At 38.7% G+C, this 25,203-nt stretch overlaps 1 protein-coding gene across 2 annotated transcripts in view; it reads left to right on the plus strand.

Moving 5' to 3' along the window:
- Window positions 1–2,304: 2,304 nt before the first annotated feature.
- The window catches only part of cblb (Cbl proto-oncogene B, E3 ubiquitin protein ligase), a 62,027-nt gene continuing 39,128 nt past the window's right edge, over window positions 2,305–25,203 (plus strand). Inside the window, exons 1-3 of one of the 2 annotated variants that reach the window (XM_056736681.1) lie at window positions 2,305–2,565; window positions 2,932–3,121; window positions 3,801–4,051. In XM_056736681.1, the coding sequence (XP_056592659.1) occupies window positions 2,969–3,121; window positions 3,801–4,051 (404 nt within the window). In that variant the 5' untranslated portion in view covers window positions 2,305–2,565; window positions 2,932–2,968. The remainder of the gene's footprint in view (window positions 2,566–2,931; window positions 3,122–3,800; window positions 4,052–25,203) is intronic. The other variant, XM_056736680.1, reaches the window with a different exon arrangement.

Genomic DNA, 25,203 nt, shown 5'->3' on the forward strand with positions numbered 1-25,203 from the left:
TTCACAGGCACTTCCACTTGTTTAAATGTTCATTCTTATGATCGATTATAGATTGCTGCTTTTTATTGATCAGTGAATATGAGTTAAGACTGATGGGGATGGTTGACCCGAAACTCTCCGTCACATTTTGGGCTCTCCTGCCACCTCCTTTCTAAGCCATTACCACATACTTAACCTCCAGGGGTCAGGAAAAGGGAAATCGAAAGCAGGGTCACATTCTAACAGAGAAGCAAGATATTATGCTGACCGTCTGATCCTTTTGAGAGGAAATCGGTTATGCTGACCTTCTTAATCGTTTTACATCCTGTAACGTCACACTTTAGATTATGGCCTTTTACTTGAACACATAATACATAATGCGGTATGATGCTGACACTGATAGTTTTATCTGAATAAGTGAACACCATATTTATGACATTACAATTAAAACGTTTGCACTTTGAAATGTATGAGAAACAAAGTATGTTTCATAATATGTATGTCTACAGTATGAAGCCAACGTAAGCCTCTGTAATGATTTGATCAACTCCACTGCTTCTTATTCCCTATCTGCAGTTTTCTTAGCTGAAAGATATGCCTGGGAGATATTGGATCACATATCCTGTGTGTGTGTGTTAGTGTCATGGAAGAGGAACTGAGAGCGTTGTGCTTTAATAAGCACTGCACTGTATCGTGTGACCTCCTGGTCATGGCCCCAGGGACACCCATTCTCATTACAAACATCATGCATGGTTCCTGCCTGCCAACATGAGCACATCTCAAAATTCTCATCAGGCGGTGCATGAAAGCCTGGGTGAAATGATCTTTTCTCAAACCAAATGATGTTTTGAAAAAGCAGAAGTGATGTGCTAACCACATTTATATCTTCACTTAATCCATAACCAGAGCCTGCTATAAACATTATAATTCCGCAATATCATTCTGTGTTAAATGAGTCATACCTCTCATTTCTCTTTTTCCAGACTGACAACTCAAAGCGTGGCATTTTTGGGTTATTTGATGTGCATTTTAATAATAAAATGAGATGGCAAACTTAATACGACAGCATGACATCAAAATATACAATAGCAAATAAACAAAAGAAATTCAAGACACTGGGTAGCAGATTTATCCAAAGCGTATGATTAAAAAGCCATAAATATAATATATATATTATGCCGTTATTAGATTGGTGTTGAATATCCTATAAAATGTATCTTCACAAATGTGTTATAGCTTCGTGAGTGCTTCTCCTGCAAAGGAGATGTATCGTTTTTGCTATTTCCTGTTTCCTCGTCGAGTGTTTACAATGCGTTTTTGTAGTGGTTTGACCACAGTTTCACATTTTTATGTCTTTGCAACTGTAAAGACTTTTCTTTTTCTTCAATTAACGGGTACACTACTATAGGTAATCCATAAACATCTGGTCTCCAGACAAACAGATGGACGAAAGGCCGATCTCAGAGATTGCTCGGTTAAAGAGGCCTGTGTGACCTCTTGTTTACATTTACAAAACAGGACATTATTAACATGCTTGTCAATTCCAACACATCCGGGAAAATGATGTTGACACATCATATGCATTTCTATGAAAGAATCATTTAACAGATATACATCTATACATCAGCTATACATTTGAACGTGTTTAATATACATAGTGTAGTATGATTATTAAGACTACATTGTGCTAAAACTTAAATCATAAAGCTAAAAATGCTAAAGCTTTAATGAACTTAAATGATAAAATGCACAAAACCCTATAAAACACAAAAGGATCGAAGTGAAATGAAGAAAAGTAGTATTTTTAGCTTTCCTGTAACTCAGTGGCAACAACGCAAGGTCGTGGGTTCGATCCCAGGGGATTGCACATACCTATGTATAAAATGCATAGGACATTGCATTTAAGTCGCTTTGGATAAAAGCGTCTGCCAAATGCATACATGTAAATGAAAATATGAAGAAGAAACAAATCGCCATTTAAAACACTAAGACAAAATGTTCAGCCAATGGCCCACGTGGTTTCAGAGCACCTAAACAACAAAATTTGTTTCCATCGGAGAAAGTGAACATGACTAAATACAATTTGCATAATAGGAACAACCTACAAAAGCGCTGTGGCCGGTTTCATTGCCTCTTCATTTACGGAAATATTAAGTATGGACTTTCAGCCTTCTGTCTTATTGGCTATTGGAGAACTCCGTCACCCCCGCGCACGTTCCCGAAAGACAGTCGTCTCCTGATTGGACACACGAGAGCGATTGCTTCATCGACCCCGCCCTCTCGGCTCCGCCCTGCTGCTTTCGCTGCTCTTGTTCATCGGCCGTTTAAAGCGAACTGATTTTTTAACCGAGCGGCGTCACGATCATATCAGAGCGGGATTTAACGGGCTTTAAACGCGAGGATACGGGACAGCGGCGTCTAGCTTCTCAACATCTGGGCAGAGATGTGACAGCTTCTTGGCATCGGCGTTGTGTTCTTGTTGCTTTTGTTGTAATTTGTTGTGGGGGACCTCCCTAAAGCCTCAACTCAGGAACTATCCACTGACATTCCCTGCCTTGGCAGCTACACTGTTTGCCTTTTTCCGCAGTAAGACTCGAGTTTATATGTGATACAAAAGCGCCGCTTGGCAGAATTACCGGTGAATTTGTACACTTTTCAGCTCCTGTTGATAAGTTGTCAGTCGTTTTGATACAACTGTGTCGTTAAAAGACCAATCCTGGATTCTTGCACAGCGATACATAAGTCGCTCACGTAGTTACATTTCTGTGATTTGTCGTTTGTGTGCTGTTATCAATTCCTCGCTTTAAAGGAAACTTGACCTTAAAGTTAAGTTTAGGGTTTGAAGCGTGTTGCACAGACACAAAGGCAAAGTTAAAGATGTAGCGTATAGCACAGTCCTGTAGCCGTTTGTGAGATGTTTATGGTCACTCGTATGTGTTTTGTTACCTTCAGGAGCGACATTTCGTCTCTGTGTTACAGTGTGCAGAAAATGGCAACTGCTCTCAGCGGACGCCCACCTAACAATCGGAAAGGCCGTCTTTTGGGCATCATAGAGACCATCCAGGACGCGGTCGGACCCCCCAAGCAAGCGGCCGCGGACCGTCGGACCGTGGAGAAGACATGGAAGCTTATGGATAAAGTGGTGAGTATCTCTATAGTGTGTTTGCAGTGTTCCTGGCGATGACGGAAAAGCGCTTCCTCTCTCTCTTCCCGCGCTGACAGAGTTTTCCATGAAATCGCATGAATTTGATACAATGTGACAAATGTTTACAAATCGGCAAACGTGGGAAGTTTGTATGTAGATATTTATCTAACATGTTACATTGTATATGTTCTGTGAGATTATAAGTTATCTTTTTAACATTCTTTTTATTATTTCCTGGTATTATTCTTTATATATAAATGTTTAGCAGTGTCAAAGCTGTGACAGACCGATGTCTATCAACCTATATGAAAATGAACCATGTTTTTTATCGTAGTATAAATGTCAAATTTGAATGTTTAAAAGCTATAACTATAGATTCATAGAAATTACATGGTTAAACTACTTACTACAGTTAGACAATTGTACATTTGTTGTTACTATGGTGTCACTGCAAATACCACAGTTAAGTGATAGCCACTGTGTAAAAACCATGGTTAATTTTTTAATCTGCTGATTGTCAACCTTTGTGTTAGCAGCACAAAGGTTGCGGGTTCGAATCCCTTCGTGCACACAAAAAATCTTTAGCTTGAATGAGTTGATTTGGATGAAAGTACCTGCTTAAGCCTTAATGAGATGTAGTTGTTTTAAAACTCGATGTTTCTGTGGCGTTCTTTAGGTGAGGTTATGTCAGAACCCCAGGCTGCAGTTGAAGAACAGTCCTCCGTACATCCTGGATATCTTACCTGACACTTACCAGCACCTGAGGCTGATTCTGTGCAAATACGAGGAGAACCAGAGACTTACTCAGCTAAGCGAGAATGAATATTTCAAAGTGTACATCGACAGCCTGATGAAGAAATCAAAAAGAGCCATCCGCCTTTTTAAGGAAGCCAAAGAGAGAATGTACGAAGAACAGTCACAGGACAGGTAAGAAGTCATTTTTTGGCTCTGGGTCTGATTCATATGTGGCGTGTTCAGTTTGTTTGTTTTGGTGTTTTTGTCTGTTCTTCTGTGAAACGAAAGGGCAAGTCTGTATGGATGGAACGGGGATTTCACATCGCCTCAGTTGTATTTGCATGTATGCTTACATTGGTTCGGATTTCTTGCGAGTGTTATCACGGTTGTCAGTGTCAACTCGAACAGTCCTTTCTTTTTTGACTGATCTGTTGCTTGTTGAATATCTATCTAGATAGACAAAAGAAGAGGTCATGTCATGTGACTTCCCATCGGTCAGTTTATTGAGTTTGCTCCCGTCCTCCATGTCAGCTTGAGTCATGGTTAATTATCCCAGACATCCAGCGTGAATCAAGAACAGCAGGCCATATAAAAGGGGCAGAGACCCCATTTGGATCTGAACCCTTGGTGGGCCACCAGACTGTGCACAGGGCGAGAAAGAGTGAATGAGATTATTAACAGACCAAGTGTGTCCTGAGCATAAGCTGACACATGCCCAACGCTCACCCCGGGGGCCATTAGAACACTGTGTCGGCCTGTACGTTTCAGACATGAAACACGGCTCTTGACTATAGAGGAAAATCTTAGCATTCTGTTTTTGTGACAGCCAGGCGTAACATTCACAACATCTGGTTTAGAGCGTTCACATCAATAAAACTGCATTTAGGCCACTGACTGTTTAGGTAAAGCTGCAGAGTTTGAAAATGTATCACAAGGTGTTTGATACTGGCAGGAAATAAAAGTATTTTAGTTGTTGCGTCCTGGTATTTTGGAATCTGGCTCGGCTTTTGGCAGAGGAGTTTAATTTTAGTCATTAATCCCAGTTTCTTCAAATTCTGCAGACATGAAATGACACAGCAGAGTCGGCTGAAAGTGTGTGTGTGTGTGGTGTTTTTGGGGTGACCGAGAGGTAAAGCAACATTTGTTAGCCCGAGGACACCGTCTGACAGGCGGGCCTGACACCCCTGCTGTACCCAGACGCCGTGACACGCATTCTGGACAGAGCAGAGATATCGTCTGACAGGCTTTCCATGTCTTTCATGCCACTCTACCACAAATCTCCAGGGAGAGATCCTCTATTACGCCTTACAGCCCTTGGCTTCCCGTCCCACACAATGGACGGAACAGTAATGTGTCTTTTTTGGAGATTACAGGCTAAAAGAGGGAATGGAATAGAAAGAAATGGCAGTAGGATTGAGGAGACGTTTGTGGAGAAGAGCGAGTTCATTCATAGTGTGGTGGGGCTGTGGGGAGACATCAGTATGGTAAACTGCTCCCCGGCTTGCAGCCAGGCATCTTCGTGGAGTCTGTGCATATGCTGGAGTAATTATACTGCTGCTCTTGAGACCAACAATGGGACGTTTTTTGCCTCCCCCTCTTAGCACCCTCCTGCCATAAATATAATGTCTGCTTTGCAAAGTTGTAGAGTATGTGGAAGACAAAAAAATGTTAAATTGTATTTTTGGCGTGTTTGTTGTGAGAGGTCTACAAAGTGTCATTACGCAGTAAACCAATTTAAACTTGCAAGAAGTTCTTGCCAAAACAAATATTCCCCATGAAAAGCTTCTTCATGCTTGATTATTTGTACCCCCATGATTTATCAGTTCATTTTGACCACATCTCTGTACTAATCTCGATATTAATCTTCTGTTTTTTACATTTTGTGACAGCTGTGGGCAAACAAAATACATTACCCTAAAGTCAACCGAGACACATCAAAAAAGGGAACCGGTTCTCACTTTGCGTTTCATTAACTGCACTATTTTAATAGCAGTGAATTTGGAACAGCTGCTTCAGTAAGTGGCACACCAGCAATAGACGCCCGTCTTCAGACGCCCGTGTTTCCTTCGAACAAGGGCACATGAGTTGACAGCGTCAACCCTGTTTGATAATTATGCTGAGGTTCTGAGCTTGCTTCTTACTGTAAAGGTCTAAATGCATTACTATCTATTAGTATCGATGTTAAAAGCTAGGCAAAACAGTGGTCTGGAACGGAGATGAATGGGCAGGATGTATTGAATCTAGAGGACTTTGGCAGCCTTCATTGTATATTGCTCTGAAATGGCAGCCTTAAGGCTTTAAGTTCATGTTTGCCTTGTGCTGGTGTTTCTTTCATGTCTTGGGTGTCTTTCATGTCTTGGGTGTCTTTTTCGGTGAAAAAGACTGATAACATTGTGTAAAGAAGCATGGAGTGCAGTAGACCAAAAGAGATGCAGAACCCTTAAACTTTGGCTCTTTGCACACTTACCAGCATGCTTGTACCTGACTTGTTGTGCACCAAGAAGGTCGGCAAATGTTTAAATGTTCCTGTGGCTTTGAGGTGTGAGCAGATGAGACTGAGACTGCTGTCAACAGAGATAAAGACCTCACAAAACAAAAATATCTGAGGTTTGGCCTTTGAGCAGGACTCAGACAGCAGGGACGGTTCAGAGAGCTATTTTGCATTCGCACCGTTTTATCCTAGTCTATATGTAATTGATGGACGAGGTGTCTATTCTGTTACGCCACCTTTTGTGGCAGAGTATTATTTAAACCAAATTTTTTTAAGCTCTGAGATGCGTATGTGACATCTAAAATCTCATTATGTTAATAAGACATTATGTGCTCTACTGTGGCAGGATGTTTAATTCCCCCTTATTATAGCTATGTATCTTTGTATGTGTAACCCGTGTGGGCGTTAACATTGATGTTAAGTCGCTATTTGGAGTGTTTAACATTTCCTTAAAACACAGGATGTTTACCGATCTCACCGATGAACTATCCTTAATTAATGTCCACCACAAATTTGTACATGAACCTACACATATATGTACACGTGTTAGTGTTTGCATGTAGTCCAGATACCCTGTTTTGTGGATGGACTGACTAGTCCTTCAACAATCACCTTGTCAGTTATTTTATATTATTATCTTAATTCTTAAGATAGTAAAATAACTGGGTGATTTAATTTCAAGACATTTTAAGGCATATGAATTTGTACAATGTGATGGTATTATTAAAAAACGATTATTAGAGAAAAGCAAGAATGAAGCCTCACCCCTTACAATTACATCACTGGGTGAAAGCAGCTTAACTCATTTAAATTTGTCGTCTCGTAAAAATAGTTACAAATTGCCATTAGATTGTGTTGGTAATATGTTATTCTGTGTTTTTGTTTGTTGGTAAACTGTAAATTCTATAGTATAGTTTTGTTATCCAATTTTGTCATTTTTTAAATTGCATATCGGTCGCTTTTAATCTTGACAAACGTGTCTTATCAGAATATGAAAAGTAAATATATAACGATTTCTTAAGACCAACTATACAATCAGTCAATCTAATAACTAACATGGTTTTGAAAATATGTTGTTTTGCAGTCCCTCTCCGCTTTATCCACAAGAACATTCAGTGTAGATAAACAAAGTGCTCTGGTTGTTTGTAACTGCCGTCTTTTGGAGCCCATTACCATCTGTTGTGAGTAAACAGAAAGGTTCAACACGGTGCGGTACGTCCAGCTTAATGTTACATTAACAGCTTTTCAGCACACAGGAACACACCCTTAAAACTCAGTGACACGGGATGGTACTTGGACCTTCCTGCTTTTAGAACAGAATGAACGTAATTGCTAATGCAGCAACACATTTGATTGTTCATGAGATCCAGTGGTAAAGGTCACTGGTGTAGCTTTACCTTAAGACGTCGTTTGAGTCCGTGACGAGAAGTTGAAGTGAAAGTGCCGTCTTGATGGAAACAGAGCTGTGGATTTGAAACTGCTGGGTAGGGGAACTAAAGCACAGGCATGTTTTTTGACCTTAAGTTGGCTAAATGCAGAAAGCTTCTTCTAAAAAAACATTTTTTTATCGTGCAAGCAGAAGTTAAACTTCAATGTTTCTTCTTAAGTAGATTGTTGTTGGTTTTTTTGTTTGGTAAATGTGCTTTTGCTTAGTAGGTGAGTTGCTTCTACAGTATGTTGCTGTCCTGTTCAAAACTAAAAATTTAAAATCGAATAATTTTCATTGTAAAGAGTACCCTATTAACTATCATAGGGCCTCACTATAAGTATTAACATTTGCTGAAACATTTTTTAAACATTTTTATACTGGATTAGACTTAACACTGAATGTTTTAGCATTTAAACTGAAAATTCTGCCATCATTAACATATTTCAGGAGAACATAAAATTTGATATTTTGAAGGAAGTTGGTAACCGAAAAGCGCCGGCACCTATTCACTTCTATTGTATGAACACAAAACCAATCCAAGTGAATGGGGCCCAGTTAACAACTTTTTTGTTTGTTCTGCGGAAGAAAGAATGTCATACACGTTTGAAATGACAAGAGAAATATTATTATTTTTTCAATTTTGGGCGAACTATCAATTTAAGGCACTCACGTCAGTACTGTGTTGTGACATTTGTAACCGAAAACTTCTTCATATGTGGAAATATTTGATATAATGTGTATAATTGAGATTGCATGATGCTGTATGACAGATCTGCCAGGAACCAGTGCACTTGATAGTCAGCAGTCTTGAGTTAATTAGAGTTATTTAGGGGCTAAAAAGCATCAAAGGTAGTTTCAGAGAATGAAAGTAAAACATTTCAGAGACCGCACACCAAATGGGTCTCTCACCCTTTCTTCGCCCCCGCCTCAGACATCTACAGCTGCATTTGACACACACACGCACACTCAGTAAGATCTGCTAATTGTAAATTCTGTAAACTATCCCTAACAAACATTAGATTTATGTTGTATATATGTTGTATGTTTATTTATGTTGCGACACAACATTTTGTAGGCATGCACAAGCACAATGAAAATCAAACAGCCAAAAAACGATGAAACAGAGCCAGATGTTTTGCTCAATTTGGGTTCTCCCTCTTCTTTCTTACTCTTATTTTTATTGTGTGACGGATGTCCGCTCTGCATGGTAGTGCTGAAGATTCTTCCTTGGGGTTATTTTGACCGTGTTTTTGTTTATTGCTCTTAAATAGTCTTGTCAAATGTTGTCCCAGTGCTATGATTAATGAGCAAAGGTCTGTGTTTGGATAAAAGCTCAATTAACATCCTTCAATTTTTCCACCAATCACACGCCACAGCACATCCCCTGAAACCCCCAGTCTACCACGCCTCAGTTACCTCGCCGTCTGCTCCGCGGTGTGATGATGAGGTTCATCTGGTGCCCAGCAAATGATGAAAGAAGGCTCTGTAATGAGAAAGTCACGGGCCGATGGCGAGCTGAAGAACTTTGATTTCCAAATCGGTTAAAGAAATTTCAAACGATTCAATTTTTTCAGACAGGTTGAATTTTCTAAATGAAGTTGAATCAAGTGTTGTTCTGTGTTACACACACATGCAAGACCGGACAGACTGTGCAACCCAATCTTTGTTCTGCAAATCAGTTCAGCTGTATTTCGCATGGGTGTCTGTTGTGATTTTTTTTGCTTGCTGTGATCCGGTGCACCGTTTAACCCTCGGTCATCTGGAAGAAAGCTCACAGAGAAGGAAGTGCCCCACAACATCCTGTTTCCTGTCTGCATTTATTCTTTTAACAACACTGACTCCTTATCAAGCATTGCTTGGATCTAAGATACATGCGGAACAATTTTCTAAATCAGCTAGTTGTGCAGTCTTATAACCGGTCGTAATTACGCTGGTTTTAGTTACATTTTTATCTTGATTGGTTTCGTACACATTGTATAACATCCTAACGTCCATAATGCCGTTCGGACTGTCTAATACGCATGCTAAAGAGCAGCAAGCCCTCCATGCTAATCTCTCCCACTCTATTAGGGACCCAAATTAGCGATTCAACCTCATCTGGAAAAGCTTGCACACTGGACCACTCCCCCCCTCAAAGTGAACATATGATGAATTATTCGTTATTAGGGGTTCATTTGTGTCCCCGCTGGTGGTTTTAAATGTCAGAACATCTGCTCACCTCTTTCACATTTTACTCTCCCTTGTTTTCTCCGTCTTTTTATTTTAGTCTTCGTCGCTCATCTCCGGTGTCCTGGGGCGCTATTGCGCTCGTGAACTGAGTGGGTGGGTGTCGCACTTTCCGCTGTGGTGAGAATGCGTTTCTGTGAAACCGGAGCCCCGATTGTGACAGCTCCTTGTCTTCTTAGTGACTGTTAATCTAAGTTAATGTGTGTTGGAGCTGTTTTTCTTTAACGGGGGGCGCAGACAGCAGGTGGAACTTCAGAATGGATTCAGATCAACTCAACAGCAAATCAATAGTTGTCTCGACAGTTGCGTCTCAGGTGGTTAGGTCTCTTTTAGAGAGAGAGAGAGAGAGAGAGAGAGAGAGAGGGAGGGAGGGAGGGAGGGAGTGAGAGAGAGAGTGGAGCGGAAGATGAGAGAACGGGCCTTTTGTTTCATGTTTGTACTGATGTCCCGTCAGAGCTCTGGGTGAGGTTCTGGTGAGGTCCATCACCGGAAGATATGTGCTTTACAGAACAGAAACGTTCCTTGTTTCTCGAGTGTGTTTTGGGGATTGGTGGGGTGAAGGGAAACGGTCAGATAGTCTTTCAACAACTGACTTGTTGTTTAGAGAGTCTAGTTTCATTTGTTTTTCAATGCTCTTGTGGTACTTTGTTAAGCATCCTTATATCATGCTCTGCTTAAGCTTTTAGTCTGTAAGATGTCTAAGAAACTTTTTTTAAATGTTAGAATATCTAATCTGCTTTAAAACAAGTTTAAAAAAGACAAAAGGAGGATCTTGCACTGAATTCCAACCAAATTTAACACAATTTCAAGCTGTTCTTGCTCTTGGATAGAATTGATTAAATCAAGTTAAAAAGTCAAAAGGCAAGTTTAAAAACAACCCTGCTGAAAAAAACTATAGAAACTATTAAAGAAGTTGTAGTGGTCTTAATGGTTTTAAAGGTATTTGTAATGGCTTTAATGGAAAATGTAATGGTGTCTACTGGGATGTGATGGTTTCTATTGGTGGGATTTTAAATCCTATTGGAATTATGCCCAAATCACACGACGAAAAGGAATTTTCTAAAGGTTTTAATAAAAAAGGCTAATGCTTCATGATGGTGTTTTATGGAAACCATTCGAATTTCTGTGATGGTTTCTATTGGCTTTCTATTGTTTTTTTAAAGCAGGGAAGACTCCTGTATACTGTTTTTGAATGGAAGAACTTGTCTATATTAACACCCCCCCCAAAACTCATCCAGCTTTGCTCTGGTGGGCCAAGCCACAGACTAACACAACCCAAGTGGGATGTTTGGTGTCTTTGCCCATTTGGACGTATGTACGAGGAACATCCAGCAAGCTTTCACGGGTGTCCATATGGGGCCGTGTTCTGTCTTTGTCTAGGTGCTGCTGGTTTTCTGGGAGTCTGGCTGACATGCCTGATTTATTGTGATGTGTTTGCCTCCCTATTTATGTTTCCTTCTCACATGCTGGGCAACACACATACATAAATGCACCAGCGGGCCATCTGAGCCCAGTCACCATCCGCTGCTGTTGTGAATGAAATCCCTGGAGACAGGCCGAGAACAAACAGCTTGGAGTCAGAGCATTTAAAAAACACAGACTACAGGAAAATATATCCTTATGGAACCCACATCATGTTACCCTTCAGTAGCACAGTTGTGTTATGATCTATAGTCTTGTTCCAAAACATATTGAGCTGTTTACCAAGCAAACATGGTTAGAATGTGTTGTTTATAATTGTACACATTTTCCTTTTAATGTTGTAAATTCTGATCTCTTACAATGCATTCATCTAATCTAAATGGACTCAATAGTTGTAGGTTGCATGTTGTGGACACCCAACAAACTAGTTTTTGAAACTAAGGGACCATCCTTAAAATGTGGACCTGTATGTGAACTCTCATAGACTGAACTTTCAGTTCATATAAATGAAGTGTCTGCGTGTGTATGAGAAGATGAAACCTCAGGCCTGATGGTTAAAGCACCCACAGAGGAACACCTGCTGTATCTATGAATGGCTTTTGTCTTTTCCCGCCATAACAGCGGTGACATCATCAGAGCGACCACATAAACGTTCCGTCGGCACAGGATGGAAACTCTGAGCTGTCAACTTCATCTTTTCTTCTCTCTCAGATCAAAAACCTCACTTGGACTAGATTCGGCATAACACGGCCCTGAAGCCACCGGCGTGAAAGCCTGTTAAACTGTCAGACTGAATTTGTCCCTCTGGGATTGGCTGCCTTCAGCCTGTCACTCAAACTGGGAGATGTGTCATTCATTGCTGGGTGTGAAAGATGAATGTCTTTTCAGCTTTCTAAACATGATTTATCTGTGTATTAAAAATACATGAAATGAATGAGTATAAATAACTGAAACTATTTTATTTTTAAATGATTTGTTATTTTTATTGTGATTAGACTTCAACTTCATGAAGATTTACATTTTAAAATGGATCCAAGCCATATCTTGGGGCCAAAATGTCTACCACCTAGCAATTCCTTAGCAACAATCCAAACCCCCTAGCAACTACACAGCTGTGTGCACTAGGAAAACCCAGAGCCGTTGAGAGAGTCACGACAACGGAAGCTCAAAATTTTCACGTATCACATGATTCATTGAGCCTTCATATAGTTCCAGGAAGTTATGTTTTCTCCTTAAAGGAGCGATGAATTAAGACATCAATTTTAACCTGTGCTTTGTTATATCCATTGCTGTGAAACAAATGTTCCCTTGGAGTCAACGGAGTTGACACAACTCTCTCTCAATAGGTTTGGGAAAACCTAGCCCCCTAACATTATAGCTTTTTAATGACACATATTTTTATGTTCATTTTTCGTCAAATTACCTGTCTAATGCTCCATCCTACCAAACAGTTCTTGGCCACCATTGACTACCATAGTAGGAACAAATACAATGGTAGTCAAAAGTGCCCAGAACGGTTTGCTTTTCTACATTCTTCAAAATATCTTCTTTTGTGTTCAACAGAACAAATAATTTTTTCCTACTATGGTGGCCTAGAACTGTTTGATTACAAAAATTCTTCCAAATATCTTTCTTTGTTTTCATCAGAACAAAGAAATTTATACAGATTTGGAACAATTGAGGGTGAGCAAATGATGACAGAATTTGGGGGAGAACTGTTCCTTTAAGGTAGTGAAAACATTGCTTCATTAGTTTATTATCAAGTTAAATTCTGAACGGCTTGTTTTTAATTAGAATAATGAAACTCCCTGATATCCAAGACATTTCCCTTAATTAAAACATCACAGCTAAGTGCTTGGACATGCTCCCACTGCAATCTGTGTGTGTGTGTGATGTCTTTAAAGACTCCGATCTGCACTCAAACTGATAAGCAGGATAGATCCTCCAACAACCTTCCTTAACCGACACCAATATTGATCCAGACTTTCCCGGAAGCAGCATCCTCCGAGAAGAACAGATAGCCCGTGAACAGATTTATTGTGAAAAAAGAGAAGAAACAAACTCATCACTATTTCAAAAGAACAGGTTCTCCGGCCTCTGCGAAACAAATCTAAGCACAGCTACCTAGCTATTTATTTGCTTAAGGCATGTTCTCGAAAGACTGACTACATTTTTTTACCCTTTCTAAATTTCTTTATGTAATTGTCCAGGTATAAAAGGAAAAGAAACAGGAAATTGTGTGGTTATGAGAGGAGAAGGGATCCGGAAATGATGGATTTGAACTTGTTTTGCCCACAGATGCAGCATAGCTTTCTATTAAAAGTTGGGTCGAAAATGAAATAAAACCAACGTCTTTTCTCATAAGGTAGTCTATCATTTCAGATATTGGATAATATTTAATATTTATATATTTTTTTATCTTTTAGGGCATACTTTAGAGGCCTTAAAGAGATAGTTCATCCAAAACGGTCACCCTCACTCACCCTCCCACCCATTTGTTCCAATGAACACAGAGAAAGATATTTGGAAGAATGTTAGCAATTTTCAGTTCTGGGACATCATACACTACCATAGTTGGAAATAAAATATTGTAGCCTATTTTTTTGTTCTGTTGAACACATGAGATATTTTGAAGAATTTAGGAGAACATATAGTTCTATTAGAGTCTATGAAAATTACTACCATTCTTTAAAATATCTTTGTGTTCATCGTAACAAAGTGGTAATTTTTACAGGTATGAAATAACATGAGCGTGAGTAGATGACAGGATTTTCATTTTTGGATGAACTATCCCTTTAAAGATAATAGGCATGGAGCAAAAGCCACGAAAAGTTATTTTGAGGGCTTTAATCTTAAATTGTGCAGAATTGTTTAAAATCAGATATGCATTGAGAATTCCGACCCCTTGCGGACCCTTTTTAATGATCTTTGTCTGGTGCGGAGCGTAAGTTGTCTCATGCTTCTCAGAGCAGTTGATTCCTATGCATGGGAGAATGGGAAATCTGTCCAGCTGTTGTGATAAGTTTCTGCTTATGATGGCCGATGTGACAGCCGTACCCACTGAAGCTTCCTAAAGTAATCACCACACAATCTGCTCTGTTGTGTTTTTACCAGGAAACAGGATGTTGCTGGGCCATAGATACTGTTTCACTTTGTTTATAGCATTTGTTTGGACTGTGCACTATGAAACTAGGGTTCGATGGGTGTCGTATATAAAATTATGTTGTTAGAGGGATAGTTCACTCAAAAATACAAGATCTGTCATCATTTATTCATCCTCATGTTGTTGAAAACCTGAATATGAGTTTTTCCTCTATGTAACACAAATGAAGATATTTTGAGATGTCCCAGTGTTCCAGTTTTGTTGCCGTTCTTTAAAATATCTTCTTTTTTTCTACAGAAGAAAGACAGTCATACAGGTTGGCAATGACATGATAGAAAATCAAGGATGACATTTTTGGGGGTTGAACTTTAATGACATGAGGGAGAATAGATGATAAAAAATATTTTTGGGTGAACTACAATGACACGAGGGAGAATATTATTGGGTGAACTATGCCTTTAAGGAAATAGTTACTATATATAGGAAGCTGCCGTTGACTTTGTCAACTAACATCTATTGTAAAAAATTGATTCGGCATTTTCTGTCAGTCATCTACGTCATATGTGTTGCCGTAACAAGGCCTGAAATAAAATGTGATGAGTTTCAACTTGAAGTCATGCACAACATGCGATTTCCTGCCAGTACATTTACATTTAGTCATTTAGTCATCCAGTAAGTGGAGTCAGTGTTTAGATCAAGCAGGTGTGTCAATCACCTCACCGTAGAAGTGCTCTGGAAACAGGAAGTGGCTTGAAGGCATCCATTCTCATTAGCCTAGTCTAAGCTCTGTCTGATCTGAGGCTACAAAGTTTCTATCTTATTTAATAAACCTGATCATTTTAAAGCTAATCTCAAATCTCTTTTTCCTGTTTTCATTGTGTACCAGTTGAAACATGATGCAGGGATTCAGAATGGCAGTATGGGTCACTTGCAGTCAAAATGATCTCACTATGGATGTTTGCTTTGGTCCCGTAGGAAAAGTGACGAAGTGAAGAGCTTTTTACAAAAAACACAGGCACACACAGTTAGTGGCCCATCCTGTTGCTGTGTCAGAACCAGTGGTCATTGCCTGGAGGTGTTGGGGAGTGTGCTGTTTTGTTACGGGGAACCAGTGTACACACAGTAATTCCACTATAACAGGAAATAAGACGATGTAGCGTCATGATGTTCTGGTAATTATGTCTTAAAATCTCTAGGATGTTTACCTAGACAACAAAGAAATCTGACGTCGAAAGTGACCGAAATTTCCCAAATTGATTTATGTGTTAAGGAAATTTTATGTGATACATAACTGTACATCAGTGGTAACCGGTTTTATGTATTAGTTGGCTTTGGTGGCTGTAATGCATGTTATAACTATATGCATGTTATATAGGGTTTTTAGAAGAAAGTGTATTCATTTCCACAAAGAGCAATAGAATTTGAGCTAGAAGATGGAATATGTTTATCTGCTGAATTTGTTTTGTTGTGTAGGCGGTTAAACAAAGGTAACATCTGGTCTGTGTTTGGTTATAATATACCAATTTATTTTATATTTAATTTTATACAAATATAAATTTATATTAATTTTTAATTGTATATTAATAGTATTCATTTGAATTAAAACTACTTATTGATTCTTTTCGGAGGTCTACCAAAAGTTAAAGATCCAGTGTATGAAATTTAGCGACATATTACATTTACATTTAGCAGATGCTTTTATCCAAAGCGACTTACATTGCTTTTATCCTATACATTTTACATAGGTATTTGCAATCCTCTGGGATCGAACCCACAACCTTGCGTTGTTAACGCAATGCTCTTACCACTGAGCTACAGGAAAGCTGTATGCAAGTGACCCATATAGCGGAGAGGTTGTGAATTGCATCCACTACGGTGGCTGACACAGGACAAAGATGATGTCACGTTTTCGGTTCTTTGCAGAAGGAGATATCATATTTACGAAATGTGCTCTGTAGAGCAGTTTGTCCAATTAGGGCTACTTTAGAAACAACATGGTGAATTCCATGTAAGGAGACCTGCGTCGTATGTAGATAGAAATAGCTTATTCTAAAGTAGTAAACATAATGTTTCATTGTGTAAAGTCTTTATACACCTCTGAAAGGCATAGTTATGTAATGTATATTGTATTGCATTTCTTTCAATAGATCTTCTCTAAAAAATTACACGTTGGACCTTTATGTTTGGGCCACATGACGTTTGTTTATGTTGTTGTCTCTGAAACCATCGATATCATGCTGTCTTTTGCTTGATGCTGCTTGTTCGGTTTCTTTTAGGCATCAATAAAGGGCTAAAGTTTATCTATGTATGTATGTATGTATGTATTAATGTTAACCGCCTGCTGAGAAAACAGGCCTAGAGGGGGAATAAGAATTGAGTAATTGAGCTAGATAGAAAAGAGGTCTTTTACTCATGACTGCGAGTGACACAGGAGAAAGGAATGATGGAGTCTCCTCTCAGCATGAGAGTTTTGAAAAGCACTGACTCAAAACAGAGCTATTAAACACTGTGATCAAACTCGGGGATCACCCTGAATAACTAGTCTGACACAGACTCTCCTACAGACTTACAGAAATGCTTCTTCATCCAGAGCCAGGCGACACGTAATGCCTGAGATTTTGCTCCCTGTTCATATACACGCTGTTACAAATGAGAAATATTTTTGCTAAATTTATATTAAGTATAGTTAAAGGATAGATATCTTGAAATGTATTAGTTTGCTCTGATATGACCGATTTTTCTGTAAATGATGGACGATTTTCCACCAAATAACCGCTTAAGATTGAAGGGATAGATTCAAAAACAGTTTAATGCAAATAGAGTAAAGATGTAGTTAAACACATTGTGTTCCGTCACAGCCGATAGCCTCGTGGGCAGTGCTCTGACATGTGGCGCTGTTGTGTATCGGGCAAGCCGGGTATGATTGCCGTCTCATGGTCCTTCCCCGAAACCCACCCCCTTCTCTCTATTTCACTTCACTTCCTGTCCCCTCTCTCACTTAACTGTACAAATAAATCGAAAATGCCCCCCAAAAATTAGAACATTTTTAAATGATGATGAGTCTTTAAATCATAGTTTGGAATTGAATCATTGATGCTATTAAATGACTTTATATTCTCATACTCTCCGTATCTTTTACATATTATATTCATATTTAAAAAGATATACCCTTTATTAGCTTTTTCCTATAGATACCAATAATTACAGGTGCATCACAACACAATAAGGGAAGTTCCACCCCCATTTCCTGTTAACGCTTCTTTTTCAATAGCTTCATGCTGGAACTACATCACTAACTGCCCCTCACGGGTCATGAGCGCTCACAAGCTGCTGCCCATCTGCTAGGATGTGGTGAGACGGACACGAGCAGGGTTGAGACATCTAGTAATTACATACGCCTATGGCTCAAGCCATGCCGGTGAGAGGTGCAGCATGTGGGCAGTGAGGAGGAGGATGGAGTCTTTCTTTAGAAATGCTGACTGTAAGGGTTCAGTGACAAGCGCTTAGTCACTTCGTGGGTGGGGATGGCGTTTTATTCATCTGTTTATTTCTTTGTTTTAATGAAGAAAGACTTCTGACCACACAGATATCATGCATTGGAGTAGATTGAAGGATAAGACATGCTAACGCTACAGGAAATAGAAGTGCAACCTTGTTGCTGGAGCTGACAAAACATGTGAATTTGATTTTTTAGTTAGTTTCTTTTAACATGCCTTGTACGCTTCTGCTTTGACTTTCTTTTTGTTACACGGCATACAATCACATTAGCAACAGGTTTTCAGATTTCATTTTCCATATTTTTGTAAGGATATTAGCGGTTTCACTAGGGATGCAGGATCATGAGTAAAATGATAATCATGGTTATTTTGTGAGCTCAGAACTTTTGTTTTTAATTTCACTTCAGTGTGTTTATTAGGGCTATACTTTACAGCCAATGAGGTTTTGATCTGCTGCCATTGAACTTCTTCAACAACATCTTTCAAAGCATGCAATCAATCATCTAAAAACTCATCTAAACACTGTGTCACAAATATTTACATTTAGTGACCTTCGAAATGAAACCTTGCTCCATTTTTTATTTCTTTTTTTATAGTTGTAAATCATTACTATTGGTGACCCTAAGTATTAAAATATTAGAAATGCAATGCAATGATTTTTTAATTTCCTGTTAAGTGTGAGTTTTAAAGATACAAGCTTTACAATGATTTTCTGACCTCATCGGGAGTTTTGTGCTAGTTTTTAAAACGTTTATATCACAGCGTTTATGTTCAATTAATTGTGAGAAGCATAAATCGCTATCATGATTAAAATACAAATAATCGTGCAGCCCTAGGTTTCACAATATCAGATTTTCACCACATGATAACTGTGGCCACAAATTCACTTTATCACAATATCAATTGCTTTTTTAAAATAAATTAATAATAATCAGTCAAATTCATCTTTAATTGTTTTTTATTTTGTTTTCTCTTTTTTTTGTCCAATGAATTTTAGTCCAAATACAAGTGTTGTGCGGTAGAGAGAGATTTTGTAACCATTGTGGCTCTTAAGGCAAAACTTGAAATAGTTGCTGAATTCTTAGCAATATTATCATATGTGTAGAATTAACACAATATCGATAACCATGGTTTTTAATATCACGATATACAAAATATTTAATATAACTTTTTTTTTAAATAACCTGAATCACAGAAAAATGTTGGGACTATTGTAGAAGCTGCATCTGGGCTCAAGAGGACATGGGATGAACGAGTTTGTTTGCAGCCGTTTGTCTGAGTCTGTTTGCTTGTGTTTGCGCGGTATGCGTATGTGCGAAATGCAGAGGCGCCAAGCAGAGGCCTTTGGGCGGAGAGTGACATTTATTCTTTATCTGGAATGATGATGGTGGGCTTCGGTTTGTCCTACGCCTGCTTCGTAGGCTGCTCTGCCTCTGTCCTGTTTGAGTGTTGTTCTGTGTCAGTTCAGCCAGGTAAGGTGAAGTTATCAGTTTGAGCCTATGCTGGTGACTCAAAGCTGATCTGTGATCAGTGCAGACTGACGCCTACACATCCACCAAACTGCTCTCAGTTGGCGTCAGTCTCTGCATGCTTCGGTTTGGGTTCAGTTAGTATTAAACAAAACTTTTAAAATGAATGAAGCAAATGCAAGCTCTTTATTATCATAATTGTTTCTCTTGGACAAAAAAAAGTCTTCTGCATCTCTGATGTTTCTCCTTTATGAAGAGGCCCCACTTATCTGTGTTGTTTTTCTGACCAATAGGACGTGGGGGAGGGTGGTACTTATTTGAACACAGTAATGATTTCAGTTTCAGTTGGAGATGTCGGGAGTCCAGAAATTACATGCTTTGTCTTTAAATCACATGGGCTGTAAAAGAACAAACCTTTGAGCTGTAACCTTTGATGACATGTTTTTACACCTGGTGTCTAAAGACAAATGCACACCCACACACATACACAGTTCCATTTCATCACATGAGCTCACACCATCTCTCCCTCATACACACACAGCACTAATGGCGTCATGATGGTGGTGCGATGGCAGAATGAGACATGCAGACAAAATGCTTTTTTGTTTTAATCTTCTACATGCCGAAATCTGCTACTGTCATAACACAGAGTTAAACATACAGGACATGCAGCATTGTGTGTGTTTGTGTGTAAATGTGTAATGCAAGTTCATTTAAAGGGATAGTTCTCCCAAAAGTAAAAATTTGGTCATCATTTACTCACCCTCTTGTCTCTCCAAACCTGAAGACTTTCTTCTGCAGAACACAAAATAAATATTTTGAAGAATGTCGTTAACCAAACAATGGGTGTATAGATTGTCCATAAAGTAGAAGTCAATAGGGGCCTGTGTTGTTTTGTTACCATCATTCTTCAAAATATCTTCTTTTGTGTTTTGCAGAATAAAGAAAGTCATACAGGTTTGAAGCGTGAGTAAATGATGACTTTCGTTTTCGGATGAACTATCCCTTTAAGCTCCATAAATGACACATACTTCTCAAATTAACATTTTACTAGAGGAAAACATATTGTGATTTCAGTCGGTATTTTACACAAAGCAAAAATGTATTTGCTACAGGAACACAGAATACTTTACAAATTATTTTTTGTTAAAAAAAACAGCATGTGGGTTCGAAACACCAACAGCTGTGTAAGATAAACATTATCTTTTTGCTGCTAGTCAGGGTGTCAACGCCACAAACATTCATGACTTCCAAGCACTTGCATGCATTTCACTATTCTTGAGTTTCCGTTGCACAAACTGTAAGGCTGCTTTTAGCTTTTTTTTAAATGGCATGCATCTGTATTTTCAATAGTTTCGAGTTTCGTCTGCTCACATTAACATGGGCCATTTTTTGCGTGGCATTTTGGTCCATGTCTTAAAGTACAAACTTTGTGATAAATGTTAGAAGAACATGAGTCTGTCTATGTTGTAATATGTTGTTTTTATTGTGGGCTGCATATTGTTCTGTGTTCTTGTGATCGTGGCTTTTATAGCATTAGTTCAGTATGAAAAACAGCATGCAGCGTGTTTTAGATCCAGTAGCTAGAACACAATCACGCTTCGTGCCAACAGCAATTATCTGTCTGGGGTGAGACCGTCTGTATTGTAAAGCTTTCTCTAGGACACACTCACACACGTGTCTGTTTGCTGTTGCTTTGACATTCTTTGAAAGCTTTGCTCATGTCAGGGTATCTCTTGTTTTAATTTATTCATGTCAAATATCTGCAATTAAAAGTTCTGGTAGTATTGGGCAATGGAAAAATGTTCTCCCGTGTGCAACGACCAAATTTCATTAAAATAAAACTTTATACATTTAGTTAATATTTGCAAAGCATTTTTGTTTGACAACATGTGACAAAAAGTGTGAGTCATGTAAATGTGATACTTCCCTTGGCATTTTTACTGACAGTGCATGCACGGTTTATTTGCATCTCTCTGAACATTTTGTTTTCTTTCAGTCAGTGTGAAAATGAGAAGACAAGGAAATCCAGTAAACGTTTTAAATCTTTGTCGAACATACTGTAGGCTACTGTATGCTAAACATTTCTAACCACCATCTAACCAAAAGCGATAGATAGAAATGTTGTCTGTGACCAAATGAGAGAGGATATAATCTCTATTAAACCTATATACCAACTAGAACAGAGTTCTGAACGATCAGTGAGAAGTAGATCTGTGCGACATGCTATTCAGACTTGCTTTCGTGCTTCGTCCTTTCGTAAACACATGCACATACACTGAAAGCCTGATGCCAGCAGAGGCTGTTATTTAGTTTATTAGATAAGCTTATCAATGAATAGCTTTAACCTTTTTTATTAAACATTTAAAAGTGTATAAATTTTAGGGTCAAAATTGGTTTGGTCTTTCAAAACTCATTTAACATGTGGTGAGTTGATTATGGTTTGCCAGGTAATATTCTGCGGAAAGTGGATTTGAATCAATACGTCAATGTGGTTGGAATGATGGGATTGATTTCTCTGTGGCCCATCTCTGTCGCAAAAGCCACAGTCATTCTCTCCCTCTCATGCTTTCAATTTTTAAATGGCTAATTCAGACAAGTTCTGTAATTGTTTACCAAAGTACTAGCCACTCCTATACAATGAATTGAATATCATCTCATTACAGTGAATTGAGTTATTTCAAGTTCCAGAATGAGGACATAAAAGCTTTATAAAATAGAGATGCACCGATACTAAATTTCTCTACCGATAACCGATTATTCGGAATTAGCTGATACAAATTCTGAAGATTAAATGAATATTTGTTAACTTTCTGAATGTTGTTAATTCATATAATGACTGTTAATATAGAATGTCACACTGGTGGTACTTTTTCAATGTACAGAGCACAACTTATTTGCATTTTCTGGTCCTCTTTTGATTGACAGGATAGATCAGCTCCGATCATTGGCTGTATGAATTATCGATTTTTATTTTCAGACATTTTTAGAGCCCAGCAGCTCCAGTCCCCATCCATTTTCATTATATGTTAAAGAGAGAGTAGTTAACGTTTCTCAATTTGTATCCCTCTACTGAATGAAAGCCATATACATTTGTGACATTAGGGTGATTTAATGATGACAGAGTTTATATTTTTAAGTGTGCCGGCCCTTTAATTAATCTGTGCGCTATTATGCCAGTGTTGGGACAGGCCGTCAAGGTGCACAAAAGCTCTCAACGATTGTATCATTTGTAATACTAAAACTTGAACGGGTAGGAGGAGCAGGGCAACGAAACACAAAGAGATGGGGATGTGCAGGATGTGGTATATCAAGTAAATATCAAGAGGGTTTGATAGGCCGGGGTGGGGTTAAGGGGAATTTTCTTTGGCAGTTGACAAAACCATCCTCCTCCCTCTCTGTTTCATTTCCTCAGGCACATGTGTCCTTCCTTTCCCCCGGGACAGACCATAACCAGGCAGGGGGCTGATGAGACAGAAGTGTCCCTTTTCTTTGTTTTGATTGGCACACGGCATTGTTCTCCAGACATTCGTAGCCGCACAGCCCCCAGAAACACAGCCTGGAATTAATATTCCTATACCACCAACTTCAAAGAGAGTCTCGTCTCTCTCAGCCTTAAAGTCTCTGTTTATTTGCAGGTCAGAGATGAGAGAGTTTGCCGGAGACAGAGAACTGAGTGACAACTCAGAGCCGCAAACGCTGGATTAGTCTCCTTCATCCTTTAAAGGAGAGTTCCCCCCAAAAATGAAAACTGTCGTCGTTTAATGTCCAACACTTACTACAAAACTACATTATTGACCTTGAAAATGTATTTTGTAGACTGGTAAGGCTGTTTCAATGCAATAAAAGATGCGGTTTAAGCTCTTAATTGTGTCGAAAAAAATGATATTTAGAAGAAACGGATTTAAAACTTTGAGGATAAGTTAATAAGGATTTTTCATATTTATGTAAATAAACGTTTAACCCTGTATTTAGAAATTCCTCTTTCATGGCCCATTTAAACTTAATTCCATTTTACTTGAGCTGTCGAACTTTGAGCACACGTATCACGTCAGACTCCTGCGAGGTTGAACTGCTGACGTGCACCACTTTCCTTTAGTCACTTTCTCGTAATCGAACTGATTGTTTTGTAATCCAAGCTAGTACTTTGAATCTCGACCGCTGCGAGCGATGCAGAACACTGCCGTCTCTAAGGACTTTTTACAGAAGGATAATGAGACTGAAATTGCTCTTTCATAGAAAATGTTTTGGCCCATAATTTTGTTTTCATACAATTGCGAGTAATATCCTACGTGCTGTCAGTGTTATCTCTGCCCTCGATGAGCGTTTAGGGCATCATGGGCAATTTTCACAGAAAGAGAGGGCGGATTTGCTAATGAGCAAATGAAATATTCTGGCCGCATGAATTGGTGTTTGCCAGCATTTGCATGTTAATGATTTAGCCCTGAGCATACACACATATTACCATTATTTCTTTCGTATAGATTGCATAAATCTGTTTACACTGGACCTTTTTAATTAGACGTTCATTCTCTCGTATGAAATGAATAAAGCTCTGTTGTCTTTTGTAAAGTGTGTATTTACCCACAAAGATCTCTGTATAAGAGCTTCACACAGGATAGACTGAGGCGGTAAAAATTGAGAAGATAAGCAAGAATGAAACTTTTATGAGATTATGTGCATCTCATAACTTCTAAAGGATCATCTGAAGCCCCCGGCAGGTCTTAGAAGTTTTCTTGTAGGTTTTTTACGATCAGCGTTTGCTTTTATAGCAAGCCCTTTGAAAGACAGTTGTTGTGGTTTCTTTTTAAGGTTGAGCGAAGTTTGTTTGCACCACAGCCGATCTGTAATCTCCTCTCAACATCAAATTTTGAGTTTTGGACCAAGTTGGAGTGGGAACCGAGCAAGAGATGAGGAGAGAATAATGTGAATGAGATGACTGCCAGGAAGCCCTCACATAAAGTCTGTTTACTTTGTAAGTTTCCCTGAAGCTGTAAAGCCTCTTCTTGTTGATGTGAGTGCGCAGAAGCACATTTTTAGGTTAGGCAGAGATCGATAAACATCCATCTTTTGATTCATCAAATGAAAACTGCTAAAATAAAAAGGGATTTTTATCTTTTTTTGTAGAAATTGTCAGTGGTGCATGCCGGTGTTTTGTGCGGTTGTGATGGGCGTCGCTTTGAGGTTGCTAGAACGTTCCGCCAAATCTGCAAACAAAAGTTATTGAAGATTTAATTTTGCATTCAAGATTTTATTTATTCATTATTTTTTCTGAAATCTAGATGATTTTTATGTAACATTCTAGATGGATGTACAACATTATATTCTTAACGTTTTTTTACAATTGTTTTATGTTTCCATTTTTATTTCTCTTGAGCAATTTCACTACAAAACTTCTTGCTATTATAGGGCTTATAAAATCTACCTAAAATCTTCCTCTGGGAATTAACATTTTAAAATCTGACTCGTGTGAACAATCCTAAGCGTAAGCAATAGTAATATCACTGCTTGTCTTTTTTTTAGGCAGGTTTGTTTTGCAAATAACTCTTAATCTTTTCCAAGCTAGTTAACAAGTCTTTTTTGTTGCTGTGGGACAGTTTTTAATGCCCAACATGTTTTCACAGGCTTGTGAGATCTCACTCGCATACACTAGTCCCGTCTTTCTTCCACCCCCAATTCCAAAATGATCGGACCACTTTAAAGTTTT

Source organism: Triplophysa dalaica, chromosome 22, assembly GCF_015846415.1.
Source record: "Triplophysa dalaica isolate WHDGS20190420 chromosome 22, ASM1584641v1, whole genome shotgun sequence".
In the NCBI taxonomy this organism is placed as follows: Eukaryota; Metazoa; Chordata; class Actinopteri; order Cypriniformes; family Nemacheilidae; genus Triplophysa; species Triplophysa dalaica.